Source organism: Oncorhynchus mykiss, chromosome 8 (assembly GCF_057628025.1).
Source record: "Oncorhynchus mykiss isolate SJ-2025 chromosome 8, ASM5762802v1, whole genome shotgun sequence".
NCBI lineage: Eukaryota > Metazoa > Chordata > Actinopteri > Salmoniformes > Salmonidae > Oncorhynchus > Oncorhynchus mykiss.
The window spans coordinates 88697895-88722570 of NC_143029.1; the positions used below are offsets into that span (position 1 = coordinate 88697895).

Here is a 24676-nt window from a genome sequence, read left to right on the forward strand (position 1 = left end):
GTGGAACCTAATGCCACTATTGGAGAGATCAAGTGTCTATTATATAAGATCTGTGAGTACCCTGTCTCTGTCCTGTCTCTGTCCTGTCTCTGTCTCTGTCTCTGTCTCTGCCTGGTCTCTGCCCTGTATCTGCCCTGTCTCTGTCCAGTCTCTGCCTGGTCTCTGCCCTGTCTCTGTCCAGTCTCTGTCCGGTCTTTGCCTGGTCTCTGTCCGGTCTCTGCCTGGTCTCTGCCTGGTCTCTGCCCTGTCTCTGTCCAGTCTCTGTCCAGTCTCTGCCTGGTCTCTGCCTGGTCTCTGCCCTGTCTCTGTCCAGTCTCTGCCTGGTCTCTGCCCTGTCACTGTCCTGTCTCTGTCTTTGCTCTGTCTCTGTCCTGTGTCTCTCTGTCTTGTCTCTGGCCTGTCTCCGCCCTCTCTCTGTCCTGTCTTGGCCCAATCTTCTCTGTCTCTGTCTCTGTCTTGTCTCTGTCTGTCATAGCAAGTGTGTTACACTCCCTATTCCAGTGGATGGCATGAAATATCTTGTTGTATTTCGTCTTTAGCAGTTGGCGATAGATAGATTTCAGGAAATACACTGACATTCTAACTCCAAATTTGGAATTCGGAACTTCACATTACTTCCTGAAATGACTGAATTGACCCAAACCCTGATGATGTCCTAATAATGTTTCTGAAGTGACTAAAGTCATTTGTGATGGTTACAGATCCCAAATGGTACCCAGCCAGACAGGCTTTGTCACTTCACCCAGGTACGCCCTCCTCTGAATCCTTAAGCCCTCGTCACTGACATACACATTGACATATACAGTGACAGGAGTGACAGGAGGAAGATTTTTAGAAATACAACTGTATATAAATATCGAACAATATCAACATTATCACACATTTCAACACTAGAAGTAACCAGCGGGTCAACAGTGTACTGTTTGTTTGTCATTACGTGAATGTTTTCCTATTGGGACGGCTAGCCTGTGCCTAAGGGTTGTTGCGGTGACCGTATTACCGCCACACCGGCGGTCACGAGTCATGAAGGTAGTCAAATTCCACGTGACCGTTTAGTCACTGTAATTAGGCTTCTTCCAAGCTCGGATGCTGCTGATGGTCATTAGTAGCCTACCAGACGGGATAACTGCCTGGTACTCAGCACTCTATTGTCCCCCTAATCACTCTGACATCAATGCAAATGTATTCAAAAATATAATCAAACACTTCGTGCGAGCCAATGAGGTTGTGTTGCACAATTTTTATATAGGGTATAAACAGTTATATATAGGGTATATACAATTATATATAGGGTATAAACCATACCACCCTGCATACCACTGCTCTCTTGCTTCTGAAGCTAAGCAGGGTTGGTCCTGGTCAGTTCCTAGATGGGAGACCAGATGCTGCTGGAAGTGGTGTTGGAGGGCCTGTAGGAGGCACTATTTCCTCTGGTCTAAAAAAATATCCCAATGCCCCAGGGCAGTGATTGGCACCCTACACTGCCCTGTGTAGGGTGCCATCTTTCGGATGGGACGTTAAACGGGTGTCCTGACTCTCTGAGGTCATTAAAGATCCCATGGCACTTATTGTAAGAGTAGGGGTGTTAACCCCAGTGTCCTAGCTAAATTCCCAATCTGACCCTCAAACCATCACGGTCACCTAATAATCCCCAGTTTACAATTGGCTCATTCATCCCCCTCCTCTCCCCTGTAACTATTCCCCAGGTCGTTGTTGCAAATGAGAACGTGTTCTCAGTCAACTTACCTGGTAAAATAACGGATAAATTAAAAATTAAAAAATAATAATTGCATGAGAAAACAGAGTGATGGCCTCTATTAAAAAGAGGAGGATCCCATCAGCTTTCTATAGGCTAGGCCTACTATATTTATTTCTCAAATGTCCTAATATTAAGCACATTGCTTCTCTTTACAAAAGTAGTATAGCCTACCTGGCTAGCATGAAAATGAACCATGGGAAAAACGGTCTAACATTCTCTAATTCTCTAATTATGTGCATTGATGACATTGTCCATTGTGAATCAAAACAAATGTCACACAAACTCACAAACACACAAAGTCAGCAAACTTAACATGTGTAAATATTTGTATGAAGATAACAAGATTCAACAACTGAGACATAAACTGAACAAGTTCCACAGACATGTGACTAACAGAAATGGAATAATGTGTCCCTGAACAAAGTGGGGGGGGGTCACAAATCAAAAGTAACAGTCAGTATCTGGTGTGGCCACCAGCTGCAATAAGAACTGCAGTGCATCTACTCCTCATGGACTGCACCAGATTTGCTAGTTCTTGCTGTGAGATGTTACCCCACTCTTCCACCAAGACACCTGCAAGTTCCCGGACATTTCTGGGGGGAATGGCCCTAGCCCTCAACCTCCGATCCAACAGGTCCCAGAAGTGCTCAATGGGATTGAGATCTGGGCTCTTCGCTGTCCATGGCAGAACACTGACATTCCTGTCTTGCAGGAAATCACGCACAGAATGAGCAGTACGGCTGGTGGCATTGTCATGCTGGAGGGTCATGTCAGGATGAGCCTGCAGGAAGGGTACCACATGAGGGAGGAGGATGTCTTCCCTGTAATGCACAGCGTTGAGATTGTCTGCAATGACAACAAGCTCAGTCTGATGATGCTGTGACACACTGCCCCAGACCATGACGGAGCCTCCACCTCCAAATCGATCCCGCTCCGCGACTCGTCAGTGAAGAGCACTTTTTGCCAGTCCTGTCTAGTCCAGCGACGGTGGGTTTGTGCCCATAGGCGGCGTTGTTGCCGGTGATGTCTGGTGAGGACCTGCCTTACCCAGGCCTACAAGCCCTCATTCCAGCCTCTCTCAGCCTATTGCGGACAGTCTGAGCACTGATGGAGGGATTGTGCGTTCCTGGTGTAACTCGGGCAGTTGTTGTTGTTGCCATCCTGTACTTGTCCAGCAGGTGTGATGTTCGGATCTACCGATCCTATGCAGGTGTTGCTATACATGGTCTGCCACTGCGAGGGCGATCAACTGTCTGTCCTGCCTCACTGTAGCGCTGTCTTAGGCGTCTCACAGTACGGACATTGCAATTTATTGCCCTGGCCACATCTGCAGTCCTCATGCCTCCTTGCAGCATGCCTAAGGCACGTTCACACAGATGAGCAGGGACCCTGGGCATCTTTCTTTTGGTGTTTTTCAGAGTCAGTAGAAAGACCTCTTTAGTGTCCTAAGTTTTCATAACTGTGACCTTCACTGCCTACCGTCTGTAAACTGTTAGTGTCTTAACGACCGTTCCACAGGTGCATTCATTGTTTATGGTTCATTGAACAAGCATGGGAAACAGTGTTTAATACCTTTACAATGAAGATCTGTGAAGTCATTTGGATTTTTACGAATTATCATTGAAAGACAGGGTCCTGAAAAAAAGGATGTTTATTTTTTAGCTGAGTTTATATACATATATATATATTTATTTTTGATTTTATCCCCGTACCTGCAGGAGGCCTTTTGCATTCTGGTAGGCCGTCATTGTAAATCAGAATTTGTTGCCTGGTTAAATAAAGGATTAAAAAATATATATATAAAATAAAGACTCCACTATGCAAGTAACCATTTCAATAGAATATCTCATATTGTTTATATCAGTTTATATCAGTACCAGTCAAAAGTTTCAGAACACCTTCTAGGGTTTTTCTTGATTTTTACAATTGTTTACACTGTGGAATAATAGTGAAGACATCAAATCTATGAAATAGCAAAGAAAATCATCAAAAGTGACAGAGGATGTAGCCCACAGCCATATGGCACAGCCAGATCAGGACCTAACGTAAGGACAACTCAGAGGATGTAGCCCACAGCCATATGGCACATCCAGATCAGGACCTAACATAAGGATTGACTCAGAGGATGTAGCCCACAGCCATATGGCACATCCAGATCAGGACCCAACAGAAGGATTGACTCAGAGGATGTAGCCCACAGCCATATGGCACAGCCAGATCAGGACCTAACAGAAGGATTGACTCAGAGGATGTAGCCCACAGCCATATGGCACAGCCAGATCAGGACCTAACAGAAGGATTGACTCAGAGGATGTAGCCCACAGCCATATGGCACAGCCAGATCAGGACCTAACGTAAGGATTGACCCAGAGGATGCTATTCTGATCTTCTGAAATAGACTACATTTCCCTCTTATCATGTTTCTTTAGACCTGTCTAAAATAAATCATGGATTTATTGTGAAGGTGTAGAATGTATTTCATGTATTTATTAGACATTTTAACATGCAGATGTTCCAAAGGTCTGCATCAGTGGCTTGTAGGCTGTGTGTCGAAGTCAGTAAAGGCTAAATGTGTTTACATTAATTAACGGTCAATTACTGTGAGAGCGACAGTTATCACCGGCTAATGAAATTTTGTGACTCTGCCTTAATCTGTGCCCACATTCTCTTTTGTCACATGACCTCTCATATGACGGACTGGAAGACATAACTGTAACCTGATGATGTTTTGACACCACCCGAGGAGCCTGGACAGCTGAGAGCATGACCTGAACTTCTCTGACATAACAGATAGGTCTTGTAAGGTTCTGTGCCAAAAGCACTAGCTGGCCAATAGCAGGTCACAGAGAGGACTGTGGCTATGAGATATGAGATATGTGTGTTTGTGTGCATGCATTCCTGCCCATCTGATACTCCATGCCAGCTAAATCAAACATGATATTGAAAGAAAGCAAGTACTATTTGAACCCTGGTCTCTCAGAGGGCCATAGCTTTGGTAGGACAGAGTAACAGGGCACGGAAGTCAAGCCTGATTACATTTTAGTCATGTAACAACGTCTTTTAACCAAAGCGTAGGGTTTTGCCTTGTTCAAGAGCACATTGCCAGACTTTTCACCTAGTTGGTTAAGGGAGCCAAACCAGAAACCTTTCAGTTACTGCCATAACGCACTTAACCAGTAGGCTACCTGCCAGTAGGCTACCTGCCACCCCAATCTGGGGAGGTTTAATTAACTCCTTTCATCTTAAAAATCAGGAAGGGGTGTCGGTTAACACTCAGTGTGTGTGTGTGTGTGTGTGTGTGTGTGTGTGTGTGTGTGTGTGTGTGTGTGTGTGTGTGTGTGTGTGTGTGTGTGTGTGTGTGTGTGTGTGTGTGTGTGTGTCTATGTGTTCATGTCTATGCGTTTAAATCAAAGGCATTAAAACCACATTCAAATACTTCCGGCTTCATGAGCCGTCGGAAGTTTTCCATAGTAATACTGTACGTGGAGGACATCAGCACTGTCACTATGTACTGAAGTGCGCCATATTGCTGAATGGGGCTGAATGGAACTGAATCGGACTGAATGGGGCTGAATGGGACTGAATGGGTCTGAATGGGTCTGAATGGGACTGAATGGGGCTGAATGGGACTGAATGGGGCTGAATGGGACTGAATGGGGCTGAATGGGAATGAATGGGGCTGAATGGGGCTGAATGGGAATGAATGGGGCTGAATGGGGCTGAATGGGACTGAATGGGACTGAATGGGGCTGGATGGGACTGAATGGGACTGAATGGCTTCAAAGAATCGTTGTACTCACTGACATTTTCAACCTCTCCCTGACCGAGTCTGTAATACCTACATGTTTCAAGCAAACCACCATAGTGCCTGTGCCCAAGAAAGCGAAGGTAACCTGCCTTATTGACTACTGCCCCGTAGCACTCACGTCGGTAGCAATGAAGTGCTTTGAAAGGCTGGTCATGGTTCACATCAGCACCATCCTCCCCGAAACCCTAGACCCACTCCAATTCGCATACCGCCCCAAAAGATCCACAGATGACGCACTGCCCTTTCCCACCTGGACAAAATGAACACCTACAGTATGTAAGAATGCTGTTCGTTGACTATAGGGAGGAGGTCAGAGACCTGGCAGTGTGGTGCCAGTTCAACAACCTCTCCCTCAATGTGAGCAAGACAAAGGAGCTGATCGTGGACTACAAGAAAAGGAGAGCCAAACAGGCCCCCATCCATATCAACAGGCCCCCATCCACATCAACAGGCCCCCATCCACATCAACAGGCCCCCATCCACATCAACAGGCCTGTAGTGGAGCGGGTTGAGAGTTTCAAGTTCCTTGGTGTCCACATCGCCAACAAACTATCATGGTCCAAACACACCAAGATATTCGTGAAGAGGGCATGATAAAACCTATTCCCCTCAGGAGACTGAAAATATTTGGCAAATATACAGCTGCACCATCGAGAGCATCCTAGCCGGTTGCATCACTGCCTGGTATGGCAACTGCTCGGCATCCGACCGTAAGGCGCTACAGAGGGTAGTGTGTACTGCCCAAAACATCACTGCAGCCAAGCTTCCTGCCATCCAGGACCTCTATACCAGGCGGTGTCAGAGTAAGGCATAAAAAATTGTCAAAAACTCCAGTCACCCTAGTCATAGACTGTTCTCTCTGCTACCGCATGGCAAGCGTTACCAGAGCTTTTATCATAAAGGTGCATTTCTACGGTGAAAATTATCTTCCCCAAACTTGAAACTCACTGCGTGCTGCGTATGTCTGCAAGTTAGGCTCTACACACAAAACAATCGTATTAATGTGCTTCATTTTAAGAAGTTTTTTGGCCACTTCAGTTGTGATACAAACCTTATCAAAACATAAAAGCCTATGGGCTAGGTGTGCGACTATGAATTGAAAAAGTTGCCAAAAAAAGGCCTGCGCAGTTTCTTGTCTTACTGCAGTTTCTTGTCTTACTGCAGTTTCTTGTCTTAGTGCACACAAGCAATAATACTGTATATCTGTCATGTACTGTCATGTTGTGTCTTGTCTCTGTCCTTTCCCTTCACCCTGTCTCCCTCTGCTGGTCGTTGTTAGGTTACCTTTTCTCCCCCTCTTTCCCCCAGCTGTGCCTTGTCTCCTCCTAACCACCTCGTCACCCCTTTTCCCACCTGTTCCCTTTTTCCCTCTGATTAGGTCCCTATATCTCTCTCTGTTTCTGCTCCTGTCTTTGTCGGATTCTTGTTTGTTGTGTTTCATGCCTGAACCAGACTGTCGTCATGTTTGCTGTAACCTTGTCTTGTCCTGTCGGAATCTGCCGGTCCGTCTGAGCCTACCTATGTTTGGTAATTAAAGAAGCTCTGTTTAAGTTAATTCGCTTTTGGGTCCTCATTCACGCACCGTAACAGAAGAATCCGACCAAGAATGGACCCAGCGACTTCGGATCCTCTCCACTCAGCCGTCGGGATCCAGGGAGCGATGCTAGGCAGACACGAGCAGGAAGTGTCTGCTGCTCGACATGCCGTTGAGACCCTGGCCACCCAAGTCTCCAACCTCACAGAACAGGTTCACCATCTCCGCCTCGATCCACCGGCCACTTCCAGGGCTTTCGAATCTCCGGAGCCCAGAATCAATAACCCGCCGTGTTACTCTGGGGAGCCCACTGAATGCCGCTCGTTCCTCACCCAGTGTGATATAGTGTTTACTCTCCAGCCCAACACTTACTCCAGGAGCACTGCTCGTGTCGCCTACCTCATATCTCTCCTTATTGGACGGGCTCGTGAGTGGGGCACGGCAATCTGGGAGGCAAGGGCTGAGTGTACTAACCAGTATCAGGACTTTAAGGAGGAGATGATACGGGTTTTTGATCGATCTGTTTTTGGGGAGGAGGCTTCCAGGGCCCTGTCTTCCCTATGTCAAGATAATCGATCCATAACAGACTACTCTATTGAGTTTCGCACTCTTGCTGCCTCCAGCGGCTGGAACGAGCCGGCTTTGCTCGCTCGTTTTCTGGAGGGTCTCCGCGCAGAGGTAAAGGATGAGATTCTCTCCCGGGAGGTTCCTTCCAGCGTGGATTCCTTGATTGAACTCGCTATTCGCATTGAGCGACGGGTTGATCTTCGTCACCGAGCTCGTGGAAAGGAGCTCGCGTTCTCCGTTGCCCCCCTCTCCGCATCACTACCATCTTCCTCTGCCGGCTCGGGTGCTGAGCCCATGCAGCTGGGAGGTATCCGCATCTCGACTAAGGAGAGGGAACGGAGAATCACCAACCGCCTCTGTCTCTATTGCGGTTCCGCTGGTCATTTTGTCACTTCATGTCCAGTAAAAGGCCAGAGCTCGTCAGTAAGCGGAGGGCTACTGGTGAGCGCTACTACTCCTGTCTCTCCTTCAAGATCCTGCACTACCTTGTCGGTCCATCTACGCTGGACCGGTTCGTCAGCTTCCTGCAGTGCCTTAATAGACTCTGGGGCGGAGGGCTGTTTTATGGACGAGACCTGGGCTTGGGAACATGACATTCCTCTCAGACAGTTAAGGGAGTCCACGGCCTTGTTCGCCCTGGATGGTAGTCCTCTCCCCAGGATTCAGCGTGAGACGCTACCTTTAACCCTCACTGTTTCTGGTAATCATAGCGAAACCATTTCTTTTTTAATTTTTCGTTCACCTTTTACACCTGTTGTTTTGGGCCATCCCTGGCTAGTTTGTCATAATCCTTCCATTAATTGGTCTAGTAATTCTATCCTCTCCTGGAACGTCTCTTGTCATGTGAAATGTTTAATGTCTGCTATCCCTCCTGTTTCCTCTGTCTCTTCTTCACAGGAGGAGCCTGGTGATTTGACAGGGGTGCCGGAGGAATATCACGATCTGCGCACGGTGTTCAGTCGGTCCAGGGCCACCTCTCTTCCTCCACACCGGTCGTATGATTGTAGTATTGATCTCCTTCCGGGAACCACCCCCCCCCCGGGGTAGACTATACTCTCTGTCGGCTCCCGAACGTAAGGCTCTCGAAGATTATTTGTCTGTAGCTCTTGACGCCGGTACCATAGTCCCCTCCTCCTCTCCCGCCGGAGCGGGGTTTTTTTTTGTCAAGAAGAAGGACGGGTCTCTGCGCCCCTGCATAGATTATCGAGGGCTGAATGACATAACAGTGAAGAATCGTTATCCGCTTCCTCTTATGTCTTCAGCCTTCGAGATCCTGCAGGGAGCCAGGTTTTTCACTAAGTTGGACCTTCGTAACGCTTACCATCTCGTGCGCATCAGGGAGGGGGACGAGTGGAAGACGGCGTTTAACACTCCGTTAGGGCACTTTGAATACCGGGTTCTTCCTTTCGGCCTCGCTAACGCTCCAGCTGTCTTTCAGGCATTAGTCAATGATGTCCTGAGAGACATGCTGAACATCTTTGTTTTCGTTTACCTTGACGATATCCTGATTTTTTCACCGTCACTCCAGATTCATGTTCAGCACGTTCGACGTGTCCTCCAGCGCCTTTTAGAGAATTGTCTTTTTGTGAAGGCTGAGAAGTGCACTTTTCATGCCTCCTCCGTCACATTTCTCGGTTCTGTTATTTCCGCTGAAGGCATTAAGATGGATCCCGCTAAGGTCCAAGCTGTCATTGATTGGCCCGTCCCTAAGTCACGCGTCGAGCTGCAGCGCTTTCTCGGCTTCGCAAACTTCTATCGTCGTTTCATCCGTAATTTCGGTCAGGTGGCAGCTCCTCTCACAGCCCTTACTTCTGTCAAGACGTGCTTTAAGTGGTCCGTTTCCGCCCAGGGAGCTTTTGATCTCCTCAAGAATCGTTTTACATCCGCTCCTATCCTTGTTACACCTGACGTCTCTAGACAGTTCGTTGTCGAGGTTGACGCGTCAGAGGTGGGCGTGGGAGCCATTCTTTCTCAGCGCTCCCTCTCTGACGACAAGGTCCACCCATGCGCGTATTTTTCTCATCGCCTGTCGCCGTCGGAACGTAACTATGATGTGGGTAACCGCGAACTGCTCGCCATCCGGTTAGCCCTAGGCGAATGGCGACAGTGGTTGGAGGGGGCGACCGTTCCTTTTGTCGTTTGGACTGACCATAGGAACCTTGAGTACATCCGTTCTGCCAAACGACTTAATGCGCGTCAGGCGCGTTGGGCGCTGTTTTTCGCTCGTTTCGAGTTCGTGATTTCTTATCGTCCGGGCTCTAAGAACACCAAGCCTGATGCTTTGTCTCGTCTCTTCAGTTCTTCAGTAGCCTCCACTGACCCCGAGGGGATTCTCCCTGAGGGGCGTGTTGTCGGGTTGACTGTCTGGGGAATTGAGAGGCAGGTAAAGCAAGCGCTCACTCACACTCCGTCGCCGCGCGCTTGTCCTAGGAACCTTCTTTTCGTTCCCGTTCCTACTCGTCTGGCCGTTCTTCAGTGGGCTCACTCTGCCAAGTTAGCCGGCCACCCTGGCGTTCGGGGTACGCTTGCTTCCATTCGCCAGCGTTTTTGGTGGCCCACCCGGGAGCATGACACGCGTCGTTTCGTGGCTGCTTGTTCGGTCTGCGCGCAGACTAAGTCCGGTAACTCTCCTCCTGCCGGCCGTCTCAGGCCGCTTCCTATTCCCTCTCGACCGTGGTCTCACATCGCCTTAGATTTTGTCACCGGACTGCCTTCGTCAGCGGGGAAGACTGTTATTCTTACGGTTGTCGATAGGTTCTCTAAGGCGGCTCATTTCATTCCCCTTGCTAAGCTTCCTTCTGCTAAAGAGACGGCACAAATCATCATCGAGAATGTTTTCAGAATTCATGGCCTTCCGTCAGACGTCGTTTCGGACAGAGGTCCGCAATTCACGTCTCAATTTTGGAGGGAGTTTTGCCGTTTGATTGGGGCTTCCGTCAGTCTCTCTTCCGGCTTTCACCCCCAGTCTAACGGTCAAGCAGAACGGGCCAATCAGACTATTGGTTGCATCTTACGCAGTCTTTCTTTTCGCAACCCTGCGTCTTGGTCAGAACAGCTCCCCTGGGCAGAATACGCCCACAACTCGCTTCCTTCGTCTGCGACCGGGCTATCTCCTTTTCAGAGTAGCCTCGGGTACCAGCCTCCGCTGTTCTCATCTCAGTTCGCCGAGTCCAGCGTCCCCTCCGCTCAGGCTTTTGTCCAACGTTGCGAGCGCACCTGGAAGAGGGTCAGGTCTGCACTTTGCCGTTATAGGACGCAGACTGTGAGGGCTGCTAATAAGCGTAGAACTAAGAGTCCTAGATATTGTCGCGGTCAGAGAGTTTGGCTCTCCACTCAGAACCTTCCCCTTAAGACGGCTTCTCGCAAGTTGACCCCGCGGTTCATTGGTCCGTTCCATATTTCTCGGGTCATTAATCCTGTCGCAGTTCGACTTCTTCTTCCGCGATACCTTCGTCGCGTCCACCCGGTCTTCCATGTCTCCTGCATCAAGCCCGTCCTTCGCGCCCCCGCTCGTCTTCCCCCCCCCCCCCCCATCCTTGTCGAGGGCGCACCCATCTACAGGGTCCGCAGGATTTTGGACATGCGTCCTCGGGGCCGTGGTCACCAGTACCTCGTTGATTGGGAGGGGTACGGTCCTGAGGAGAGGAGTTGGGTTCCCTCTCGGGACGTGCTGGACCGTGCGCTGATCGAGGATTTCCTCCGTTGCCGCCAGGTTTCCTCCTCGAGTGCGCCAGGAGGCGCTCGGTGAGTGGGGGGGTACTGTCATGTACTGTCATGTTGTGTCTTGTCTCTGTCCTTTCCCTTCACCCTGTCTCCCTCTGCTGGTCGTTGTTAGGTTACCTTTTCTCCCCCTCTTTCCCCCAGCTGTGCCTTGTCTCCTCCTAACCACCTCGTCACCCCTTTTCCCACCTGTTCCCTTTTTCCCTCTGATTAGGTCCCTATATCTCTCTCTGTTTCTGCTCCTGTCTTTGTCGGATTCTTGTTTGTTGTGTTTCATGCCTGAACCAGACTGTCGTCATGTTTGCTGTAACCTTGTCTTGTCCTGTCGGAATCTGCCGGTCCGTCTGAGCCTACCTATGTTTGGTAATTAAAGAAGCTCTGTTTAAGTTAATTCGCTTTTGGGTCCTCATTCACGCACCGTAACAATATCATTCACTAATTTGGGCTCCCGAGTGGCGCAGCGGTCTAAGGCACTGCATCTCAGTGCTAGAGGCATCACTACAGACCCTGGTTTGATCATGGGCTGTGTCACAACTGGCCGAGTCCCATAGGGTGGCACACAATTGGCCCAGCGTTGTTAGGGTTTGGCCGGGGTAGGCCGTCATTGTAAATAATAATTTGTTCCTAACTGACTTGCCTAGTTAAATAAAGGTTAAATAAAGTTTAAATAAAACATAAAAATGATAATACTGTGTATTATTCACCGATCTGACTATTATATTATTGTTTTAATCTTGTCTTTACTAAATAATATCTATGTGAAATTTGTTTTGATTTAAAATGTACCGTTATCATTTACCTGTCCAGAAACAGGGGCAGGGCGAAAAAAAGTTGTCTATGCACTTAACTAGCGAATGGAGGATGCTTTTCCCGTGATTCATTTTCATGCCAGCCAGGTAGGCTATACTCCTCTTATAAAGAGAAGCAATGTGGTTAATATTAGGAAAATTGAGAAATAAATATAGTAGGCCTAGCCTATATAAAGCTGATGGGATTCTCTTCTTTTTATTAGAGGCCATCCCTCTGTTTTCTCACCCAATTGCATAGCCTATAGAAATGTTACGGAACATGAACTCATGAAGTGTTTGATTCGTTTTTTTAATATCAGCGTGATTAGGGGGACAATAGAGTGCTGAGTACCAGGCAGTTAGCAAGTGTGGTAGACTTCTAATGACCATCAGCAGCATCAGAGTTGGAGAAGCTCTGGGGGGGGGGGGGGGGGGGGGTTGAATGTCCTAATGTCTTCCCTGTCTATTCAGAACATCAACACGATTCACCACTATCACTTATGTATAGATCTCTTTGAATAAACAGTTAGATCCTGTTTCCCCGAGACACCAAGCCTAGTACTGGACTGAAAAGCAAGAACCAATGGACATTCTCTGTTGAAAGTACTTTTTAGTCCAGGACTAGGTTTTAATCTGTGACCAGGAAACGGCTGCTAAATAAATCATCTTGTTATACAGAACTGTAACCATGACAACACTACATTTTGTCAGATGGGGAGTCCCTGAAGGATGATGAGGTATTGGAGAATCTACCGGTGGGAACCACGGTAACGATGTTCTTCCACGACCTGGGACCGCAGCTGGGGTGGACCATGGTGAGACCACGATGTTTCTGGGAAATTGGACAAGGTGCTGTTCCCCACTGTACTGTTTTTTGGGAACAGCAAACAGTGAGTGGACATGTTGCCTATCAGTGACCCATGTCTTCTCCTGTACAGGTATTTCTGGTGGAGTGTATCTGACCTCTCTTCTCCTGTACAGGTGTATATGACCTCTCTTCTCCTGTACAGGTGTATCTGACCTCTCTTCTCCTGTACAGGTGTATCTGACCTCTCTTCTCCTGTACAGGTGTATATGATCTCTCTTCTCTTGTACAGGTGTATCTGACCTCTCTTCTCCTGTACAGGTGTATCTGACCTCTCTTCTCCTGTACAGGTGTATCTGACCTCTCTTCTCCTGTACAGGTGTATCTGACCTCTCTTCTCCTGTACAGGTGTATCTGACCTCTCTTCTCCTGTACAGGTGTATCTGACCTCTCTTCTCCTGTACAGGTGTATCTGACCTCTCTTCTCCTGTACAGGTGTATCTGACCTCTCTTCTCCTGTACAGGTGTATCTGACCTCTCTTCTCCTGTACAGGTGTATATGACCTCTCTTCTCCTGTACAGGTGTATCTGACCTCTCTTCTCCTGTATAGGTGTATCTGACCTATCTTCTCCTGTACAGGTGTATATGTCCTCTCTTCTCCTGTCCCGGTGTATCTGACCTCTCTTCTCCTGTACAGGTGTATCTGACCTCTCTTCTCCTGTACAGGTGTATATGACCTCTCTTCTCCTGTGCAGGTGTATATGACCTCTCTTCTCCTGTGCAGGTGTATATGACCTTTTCTCCTGTACAGGTGTATCTGACCTCTCTTCTCCTGTACAGGTGTATCTGACCTCTCTTCTCCTGTACAGGTGTATCTGACCTCTCTTCTCCTGTACAGGTGTATAGTACAGGTGTATCTGACCTCTCTTCTCCTGAACAGGTGTATTTGACCTCTCTCCTCCTGAAAAGGTGTATCTGACCTCTCTTCTCCTGTACAGGTGTATATAACCTCCCTTCTCCTGTACAGGTGTATCTGACCTCTCTTCTCCTGTACAGGTGTATAGTACAGGTGTATCTGACCTCTCTCCTCCTGAACAGGTGTATCTGACCTCTCTTCTCCTGTACAGGTGTATCTGACCTCTCTTCTCCTGTACAGGTGTATATGACCTCTCTTCTCCTGTGCAGGTGTATATGACCTCTCTTCTCCTGTGCAGGTGTATCTGACCTCTCTTCTCCTGTACAGGTGTTTCTGGCCTCTCTTCTCCTGTACAGGTGTTTCTGGCCTCTCTTCTCCTGTACAGGTGTATCTGACCTCTCTTCTCCTGTACAGGTGTTTCTGGCGGAGTGCATCGGACCTCTCTTCTCCTGTACAGGTGTTTCTGGCCTCTCTTCTCCTGTACAGGTGTATAGTACAGGTGTATCTGACCTCTCTTCTCCTGTACAGGTGTATCTGACCTCTCTTCTCCTGTACAGGTGTATCTGACCTCTCTTCTCCTGTACAGGTATTTCTGGCGGAGTGCATCGGACCTCTCTCCTCCTGTACAGGTGTATCTGACCTCTCTTCTCCTGTACAGGTGTATAGTACAGGTGTATCTGACCTCTCTTCTCCTGTACAGGTGTATCTGACCTCTCTTCTCCTGTACAGGTGTATCTGACCTCTCTTCTCCTGTACAGGTGTATATGACCTCTCTTCTCCTGTACAGGTGTATCTGACCTCTCTTCTCCTGTACAGGTGTATCTGACCTCTCTTCTCCTGTACAGGTGTTTCTGGCCTCTCTTCTCCTGTACAGGTGTATAGTACAGGTGTATCTGACCTCTCTTCTCCTGTACAGGTGTGTCTGACCTCTCTTCTCCTGTACAGGTGTATCTGACCTCTCTTCTCCTGTACAGGTGTATATGATCTCTCTTCTCTTGTACAGGTGTATCTGACCTCTCTTCTCCTGTACAGGTGTATCTGACCTCTCTTCTCCTGTACAGGTGTATCTGACCTCTCTTCTCCTGTACAGGTGTATATGACCTCTCTTCTCCTGTACAGGTGTATCTGACCTCTCTTCTCCTGTACAGGTGTATCTGACCTCTCTTCTCCTGTACAGGTGTATCTGACCTCTCTTCTCCTGTACAGGTGTATCTGACCTCTCTTCTCCTGTACAGGTGTATCTGACCTCTCTTCTCCTGTACAGGTGTATATGACCTCTCTTCTCCTGTACAGGTGTATCTGACCTCTCTTCTCCTGTACAGGTGTATCTGACCTATCTTCACCTGTACAGGTGTATATGTCCTCTCTTCTCCTGTCCCGGTGTATCTGACCTCTCTTCTCCTGTACAGGTGTATCTGACCTCTCTTCTCCTGTACAGGTGTATATGACCTCTCTTCTCCTGTGCAGGTGTATATGACCTCTCTTCTCCTGTGCAGGTGTATATGACCTTTTCTCCTGTACAGGTGTATCTGACCTCTCTTCTCCTGTACAGGTATAACTTACCTCTCTTCTCCTGTACAGGTGTATCTGACCTCTCTTCTCCTGTACAGGTGTATAGTACAGGTGTATCTGACCTCTCTTCTCCTGAACAGGTGTATCTGACCTCTCTCCTCCTGAACAGGTGTATCTGACCTCTCTTCTCCTGTACAGGTGTATATAACCTCTCTTCTCCTGTACAGGTGTATCTGACCTCTCTTCTCCTGTACAGGTGTATAGTACAGGTGTATCTGACCTCTCTCCTCCTGAACAGGTGTATCTGACCTCTCTTCTCCTGTACAGGTGTATCTGACCTCTCTTCTCCTGTACAGGTGTATATGACCTCTCTTCTCCTGTGCAGGTGTATATGACCTCTCTTCTCCTGTGCAGGTGTATCTGACCTCTCTTCTCCTGTACAGGTGTTTCTGGCCTCTCTTCTCCTGTACAGGTGTTTCTGGCCTCTCTTCTCCTGTACAGGTGTATAGTACAGGTGTATCTGACCTCTCTTCTCCTGTACAGGTATTTCTGGCGGAGTGCATCGGACCTCTCTCCTCCTGTACAGGTGTATTTGACCTCTCTTCTCCTGTACAGGTGTATAGTACAGGTGTATCTGACCTCTCTTCTCCTGTACAGGTGTATCTGACCTCTCTTCTCCTGTACAGGTGTATCTGACCTCTCTTCTCCTGTACAGGTGTATATGACCTCTCTTCTCCTGTACAGGTGTATCTGACCTCTCTTCTCCTGTACAGGTGTATCTGACCTCTCTTCTCCTGTACAGGTGTTTCTGGCCTCTCTTCTCCTGTACAGGTGTATAGTACAGGTGTATCTGACCTCTCTTCTCCTGTACAGGTGTGTCTGACCTCTCTTCTCCTGTACAGGTGTATAGTACAGGTGTATCTGACCTCTCTTCTCCTGTACAGGTGTATCTGACCTCTCTTCTCCTGTACAGGTGTATAGTACAGGTGTATCTGACCTCTCTTCTCCTGTACAGGTGTATCTGACCTCTCTTCTCCTGTACAGGTGTATAGTACAGGTGTATCTGACCTCTCTTCTCCTGTACAGGTGTTTCTGGCCTCTCTTCTCCTGTACAGGTGTATAGTACAGGTGTATCTGACCTCTCTTCTCCTGTACAGGTGTATCTGACCTCTCTTCTCCTGTACAGGTGTATCTGACCTCTCTTCTCCTGTACAGGTATTTCTGGCGGAGTGCATCGGACCTCTCTCCTCCTGTACAGGTGTATCTGACCTCTCTTCTCCTGTACAGGTGTATAGTACAGGTGTATCTGACCTCTCTTCTCCTGTACAGGTGTGTCTGACCTCTCTTCTCCTGTACAGGTGTTTCTGGCAGAGTGCATCGGACCTCTCTTCTCCTGAACAGGTGTATCTGACCTCTCTTCTCCTGTACAGGTGTATATAACCTCTCCTCTCCTGTACAGGTGTATCTGACCTCTCTTCTCCTGTACAGGTGTTTCTGGCGGAGTGCATCGGACCTCTCTCCTCCTGTACAGCTGTATAGTACAGGTGTATATAACCTCTCTGCTCCTGTACAGGTGTTTCTGGCGGAGTGCATCGGACCTCTCTTCTCCTGTACAGGTGTATCTGACCTCTCTTCTCCTGAACAGGTGTATATAACCTCTCCTCTCCTGTACAGGTGTTTCTGGTGGAGTGCATCGGACCTCTCTCCTCCTGTACAGGTGTATAGTACAGGTGTATATAACCTCTCTGCTCCTGTACAGGTGTTTCTGGCGGAGTGCATCGGACCTCTCTTCTCCTGTACAGGTGTATCTGACCTCTCTTCTCCTGTACAGGTGTTTCTGGCGGAGTGCATCGGACCTCTCTCCTCCTGTACAGGTGTATAGTACAGGTGTATATAACCTCTCTGCTCCTGTACAGGTGTTTCTGGCGGAGTGCATCGGACCTCTCTTCTCCTGTACAGGTGTATCTGACCTCTCTTCTCCTGTACAGGTGTATATGACCTCTCTTCTCCTGTACAGGTGTATCTGACCTCTCTTCTCCTGTACAGGTGTATCTGACCTCTCTTCTCCTGTACAGGTGTTTCTGGCCTCTCTTCTCCTGTACAGGTGTATAGTACAGGTGTATCTGACCTCTCTTCTCCTGTACAGGTGTGTCTGACCTCTCTTCTCCTGTACAGGTGTATAGTACAGGTGTATCTGACCTCTCTTCTCCTGTACAGGTGTATCTGACCTCTCTTCTCCTGTACAGGTGTATAGTACAGGTGTATCTGACCTCTCTTCTCCTGTACAGGTGTATCTGACCTCTCTTCTCCTGTACAGGTGTATAGTACAGGTGTATCTGACCTCTCTTCTCCTGTACAGGTGTTTCTGGCCTCTCTTCTCCTGTACAGGTGTATAGTACAGGTGTATCTGACCTCTCTTCTCCTGTACAGGTGTATCTGACCTCTCTTCTCCTGTACAGGTGTATCTGACCTCTCTTCTCCTGTACAGGTATTTCTGGCGGAGTGCATCGGACCTCTCTCCTCCTGTACAGGTGTATCTGACCTCTCTTCTCCTGTACAGGTGTATAGTACAGGTGTATCTGACCTCTCTTCTCCTGTACAGGTGTGTCTGACCTCTCTTCTCCTGTACAGGTGTTTCTGGCAGAGTGCATCGGACCTCTCTTCTCCTGAACAGGTGTATCTGACCTCTCTTCTCCTGTACAGGTGTATATAACCTCTCCTCTCCTGTACAGGTGTATCTGACCTCTCTTCTCCTGTACAGGTGTTTCTGGCGGAGTGCATCGGACCTCTCTCCTCCTGTACAGCTGTATAGTACAGGTGTATATAACCTCTCTGCTCCTGTACAGGTGTTTCTGGCGGAGTGCATCGGACCTCTCTTCTCCTGTACAGGTGTATCTGACCTCTCTTCTCCTGAACAGGTGTATATAACCTCTCCTCTCCTGTACAGGTGTTTCTGGTGGAGTGCATCGGACCTCTCTCCTCCTGTACAGGTGTATAGTACAGGTGTATATAACCTCTCTGCTCCTGTACAGGTGTTTCTGGCGGAGTGCATCGGACCTCTCTTCTCCTGTACAGGTGTATCTGACCTCTCTTCTCCTGTACAGGTGTTTCTGGCGGAGTGCATCGGACCTCTCTCCTCCTGTACAGGTGTATAGTACAGGTGTATATAACCTCTCTGCTCCTGTACAGGTGTTTCTGGCGGAGTGCATCGGACCTCTCTTCTCCTGTACAGGTGTATCTGACCTCTCTTCTCCTGAACAGGTGTATATAACCTCTCCTCTCCTGTACAGTTGTTTCTGGCGGAGTGCATCGGACCTCTCTCCTCCTGTACAGGTGTATAGTACAGGTGTATATAACCTCTCTGCTCCTGTACAGGTGTTTCTGGTGGAGTGCATCGGACCTCTCTTCTCCTGTACAGGTGTATCTGACCTCTCTTCTCCTGTACAGGTGTATATAACCTCTCCTCTCCTGTACAGGTGTATCTGACCTCTCTTCTCCTGTACAGGTGTTTCTGGCGGAGTGCATCGGACCTCTCTCCTCCTGTACAGGTGTATAGTACAGGTGTATATAACCTCTCTGCTCCTGTACAGGTGTTTCTGGCCTCTCTTCTCCTGTACAGGTGTATCTGACCTCTCTTCTCCTGTACAGGTGTATCTGACCTCTCTTCTCCTGTACAGGTGTTTCTGGCGGAGTGCATCGGACCTCTCTTCATCTACCTTTTCTTCTTCCTCCATCTCCTCAACGTCTACGAGCAGAAAGATGACTCCAATCCCTGCTCAGTGGTCACGTACGTATATGGTAGGAAATTCCAAGGGTACGGTCCAGCGGCTTCCTTCGGGAGAGTGTGTCCTCAAGTTTCTCTGTACTCTTCTCCGATGGCCTCACAGGTGCCATCACACTTCTGACACCAATGTAGCTATATTTGGGGGTAGCCCCGACCGGGACTAGAACCCGGGTCCAGCGACTGTCAACCCAACACCTTAGCTTTTATGTCAAGAGATCTGAATCTCTTGACGAGGTCTCTAGGTATTGAGTTAAGGTTGCTACAATAGTCTAGAATGTCTGTGTCGTTGCTGTGAAAGAGAACATGCTGTCAGTCAATTCACCTAGGGTCAAAAGGTCAACTACAAAATAATGATAGCTTCTCTACCCTCACTCTACCCCCACTCTACCTCTTCTCTACCCTCACTCTACCTCTTCTCTACCCCCTACTCTACCCCCACTCTAGCCCCTTCTATACCCCCACTCTAGCCTCTTCTATACCCCCACTCTACCCCCTTCTCTTCCCCCTTCACTACCCCCACTCTACCTCTTCTCTACCCTCACTCTACCTCTTCTCTACCCCCACTCGTCCTCTTTACTACTACCACTACCTTCTCTACCCCCACTCTAGCCCCTTCTATACCCCCACTCTACCCCCTTCTCTTCCCCCACTCTACCCCCTACTCTCTACTGCTGTAGGTTGGCGTGTGTGTGTCACTGTTTCCACTACTTCAGAAGGCTGTTGGAAACCGTCTTCATTCACCGCTTCTCAGACGGCACCTTGCCACTGCAAACCATCATGAGGGTCAGTTCCAGCGAACTCTGGCGCCTGAAACATTCGGGAATTCAATAGTGTTTACGTGTAGCTGTTCAATTGGTCAATGATCAAAGTTTAATTATAAGATCCTTTTTCTCAGTGACTTACCTGGCTAAATAAACCTGGTTAAACACTTGTGAATGTTCATCTCTTAAAACTGAATTAAAACGTAGTCAGGCTAAATGATCTGATAGATAGCTGCTGGCGTTGGGCTTTTGTTATTAGGTGGTGATCTTCCCACCCTGTATCGAAACATCTGATGTCTGGCAGGCCTCTGGTGTTGAGATGTCATGGGACGGAGGGATACTATACTATTATATTCTATATGATGCTATTCTATACTATTATATTCTATTCTATTCTATACTATTTTATTATATTCTATACTATTCTATTATATACTATTCTATTCTATACTATTCTATACTATTCTATTCTATTCTATACTATTTTATTATATTCTATACTATTCTATTATATACTATTCTATTCTATACTATTCTATACTATTCTATTCTATTCTATACTATTTTATTATATTCTATACTATTCTATTATATACTATTCTATTCTATACTATTCTATACTATTCTATTCTATTCTATACTATTTTATTATATTCTATACTATTCTATTATATACTATTCTATTCTATACTATTCTATACTATTTTATTCTATACTATTCTATTATATACTATTCTATTATATACTATTCTATTCTATTCTATACTATTCTATACTATTCTATTCTATTCTATACTATTCTATACTATTCTATTCTATTCTATACTATTTTATTATATTCTATACTATTCTATTATATACTATTCTATTCTATACTATTCTATACTATTTTATTCTATACTATTCTATTATATACTATTCTATTATATTCTATTCTATACTATTTTATTCCATTCTATACTATTCTATTCTATACTATTTTATTATATTCTATACTATTCTATTATATACTATTATATATTATTCTATACTATTCTATTCTATACTATTCTATTATATACTTTTTTATACTATTCTATTATATACTATACTATTATATACTATACTATTATATACTATTCTATTATATACTATACTATTTTATACTATACTATTATATACTATTCTATTATATTCTATTTTATACTATTCTATTATATACTATACTATTATATACTATACTATTATATACTATTCTATTATATTCTATTTTATACTATTCTATTATATACTATACTATTATATACTATACTATTATATTCTATTTTATACTATTCTATTATATTATATTCTATACTATTCTATTATATACTATTCTATTATATACTATTCTATTCTATACTATTCTATACTATTTTATTCTATACTATTCTATTATATACTATTCTATTATATACTATTCTATTCTATTCTATACTATTCTATACTATTCTATTCTATTCTATACTATTCTATACTATTCTATTCTATTCTATACTATTTTATTATATTCTATACTATTCTATTATATACTATTATATATTATTCTATTCTATTCTATTATATACTATTCTATTATATTCTATTTTATACTATTCTATTATATACTATACTATTATATTCTATACTATTATATACTATTCTATTATATTATATTTTATACTATTCTATTATATACTATACTATTATATACTATACTATTATATTCTATTTTATACTATTCTATTATATACTATTCTATTATATTCTATTATATACTATTCTATTATATACTATACTATTATATACTATTCTATTATATTATATTTTATACTATTCTATTATATACTATACTATTATATACTATACTATTATATTCTATTTTATACTATTCTATTATATACTATTCTATTATATTCTATTTTATACTATTCTATTATATACTATACTATTATATACTATTCTATTATATTCTATTTTATACTATTCTATTATATACTATACTATTATATACTATACTATTATATACTATACTATTATATTCTATTTTATACTATTCTATTATATACTATTCTATTATATTCTATTTTATACTATTCTATTATATACTATACTATTATATACTATTCTATTATATTCTATTTTATACTATTCTATTATATACTATACTATTATATACTATACTATTATATACTATTCTATTCTATACTATTCTATACTATTTTATTCTATACTATTCTATTATATACTATTCTATTATATTCTATTCTATACTATTTTATTCCATTCTATACTATTCTATTCTATACTATTTTATTATATTCTATACTATTCTATTATATACTATTATATATTATTCTATACTATTCTATTCTATACTATTCTATTATATACTTTTTTATACTATTCTATTATATACTATACTATTATATACTATACTATTATATACTATTCTATTATATACTATACTATTTTATACTATACTATTATATACTATTCTATTATATTCTATTTTATACTATTCTATTATATACTATACTATTATATACTATACTATTATATACTATTCTATTATATTCTATTTTATACTATTCTATTATATACTATACTATTATATACTATACTATTATATTCTATTTTATACTATTCTATTATATTCTATTTTATACTATTCTATTATATACTATACTATTATATACTATACTATTATATACTATACTATTATATTCTATTTTATACTATACTATTATATACTATACTATTATATACTATACTATTATATACTATTCTATTATATTCTATTTTATACTATACTATTATATACTATACTATTATATACTATACTATTATATACTATTCCATTATATTCTATTTTATACTATTCTATTATATTCTATTTTATACTATTCTATTATATACTATACTATTATATACTATACTATTATATACTATACTATTATATTCTATTTTATACTATTCTATTATATACTATACTATTATATACTATACTATTATATTCTATTTTATACTATACTATTATATACTATACTATTATATACTATACTATTATATACTATACTATTATATACTATACTATTATATTCTATACTATTATATACTATACTATTATATACTATACTATTATATTCTATTTTATACTATTCTATTATATACTATTCTATTTTATACTATTCTATTATATACTATACTATTATATTATATTTTATACTATTCTATTATATACTATTCTATTATATTCTATTTTATACTATTCTATTATATACTATACTATTATATACTATACTATTATATACTATACTATTATATTCTATTTTATACTATTCTATTATATACTATACTATTATATACTATACTATTATATACTATTCCATTATATTCTATTTTATACTATACTATTATATACTATACTATTATATACTATACTATTATATACTATTCCATTATATTCTATTTTATACTATTCTATTATATTCTATTTTATACTATTCTATTATATACTATACTATTATATACTATACTATTATATACTATACTATTATATTCTATTTTATACTATTCTATTATATATTATACTATTATATACTATACTATTATATACTATTCTATTATATACTATACTATTATATACTATACTATTATATACTATACTATTATATATTATACTATTATATACTATACTATTATATACTATACTATTATATTCTATACTATTATATACTATACTATTATATACTATACTATTATATTCTATTTTATACTATACTATTATATACTATACTATTTTATACTATACTATTATATACTATACTATTATATTCTATTATATACTATACTATTATATACTATACTATTATATTCTATTTTATACTATACTATTATATACTATACTATTTTATACTATACTATTATATACTATTCCATTATATTCTATTTTATACTATACTATTATATACTATTCTATTATATTCTATTTTATACTATTCTATTATATACTATACTATTATATTCTATTTTATACTATACTATTATATACTATACTATTTTATACTATACTATTATATACTATACTATTATATTCTATTATATACTATACTATTATATACTATACTATTATATACTATACTATTATATACTATACTATTATATTCTATTTTATACTATTCTATTATATATTATACTATTATATACTATACTATTATATACTATTCTATTATATACTATACTATTATATACTATACTATTATATACTATACTATTATATATTATACTATTATATACTATACTATTATATACTATACTATTATATTCTATACTATTATATACTATACTATTATATACTATACTATTATATTCTATTTTATACTATACTATTATATACTATACTATTTTATACTATACTATTATATACTATACTATTATATTCTATTATATACTATACTATTATATACTATACTATTATATTCTATTTTATACTATACTATTATATACTATACTATTTTATACTATACTATTATATACTATACTATTTTATACTATACTATTCTAGGATATACTATTATATTATATACAATTATATGCTATACTATTCTAGTATATACTATTATCTTATATACAATTATATTCTATACTATTCTATTATGTACTATTCTATTCTATACTATTATATTCTATTCTATACTATTCTATTCTATTCTATACTATTC

At 42.3% G+C, this 24676-nt stretch overlaps 1 protein-coding gene across 1 annotated transcript in view; it reads left to right on the top strand.

Annotated features, from left to right (window-relative positions):
* LOC110530851 (very-long-chain enoyl-CoA reductase) overlaps positions 1-24676 on the top strand; it is a 33395-nt gene that overhangs the window by 709 nt on the left and 8010 nt on the right. The window contains exons 2-6 of the mRNA XM_090182925.1: positions 1-52; positions 702-746; positions 12888-12991; positions 19088-19197; positions 19872-19977. Coding sequence (XP_090039051.1) covers positions 1-52; positions 702-746; positions 12888-12991; positions 19088-19197; positions 19872-19977 — 417 coding nt within the window. The remainder of the gene's footprint in view (positions 53-701; positions 747-12887; positions 12992-19087; positions 19198-19871; positions 19978-24676) is intronic.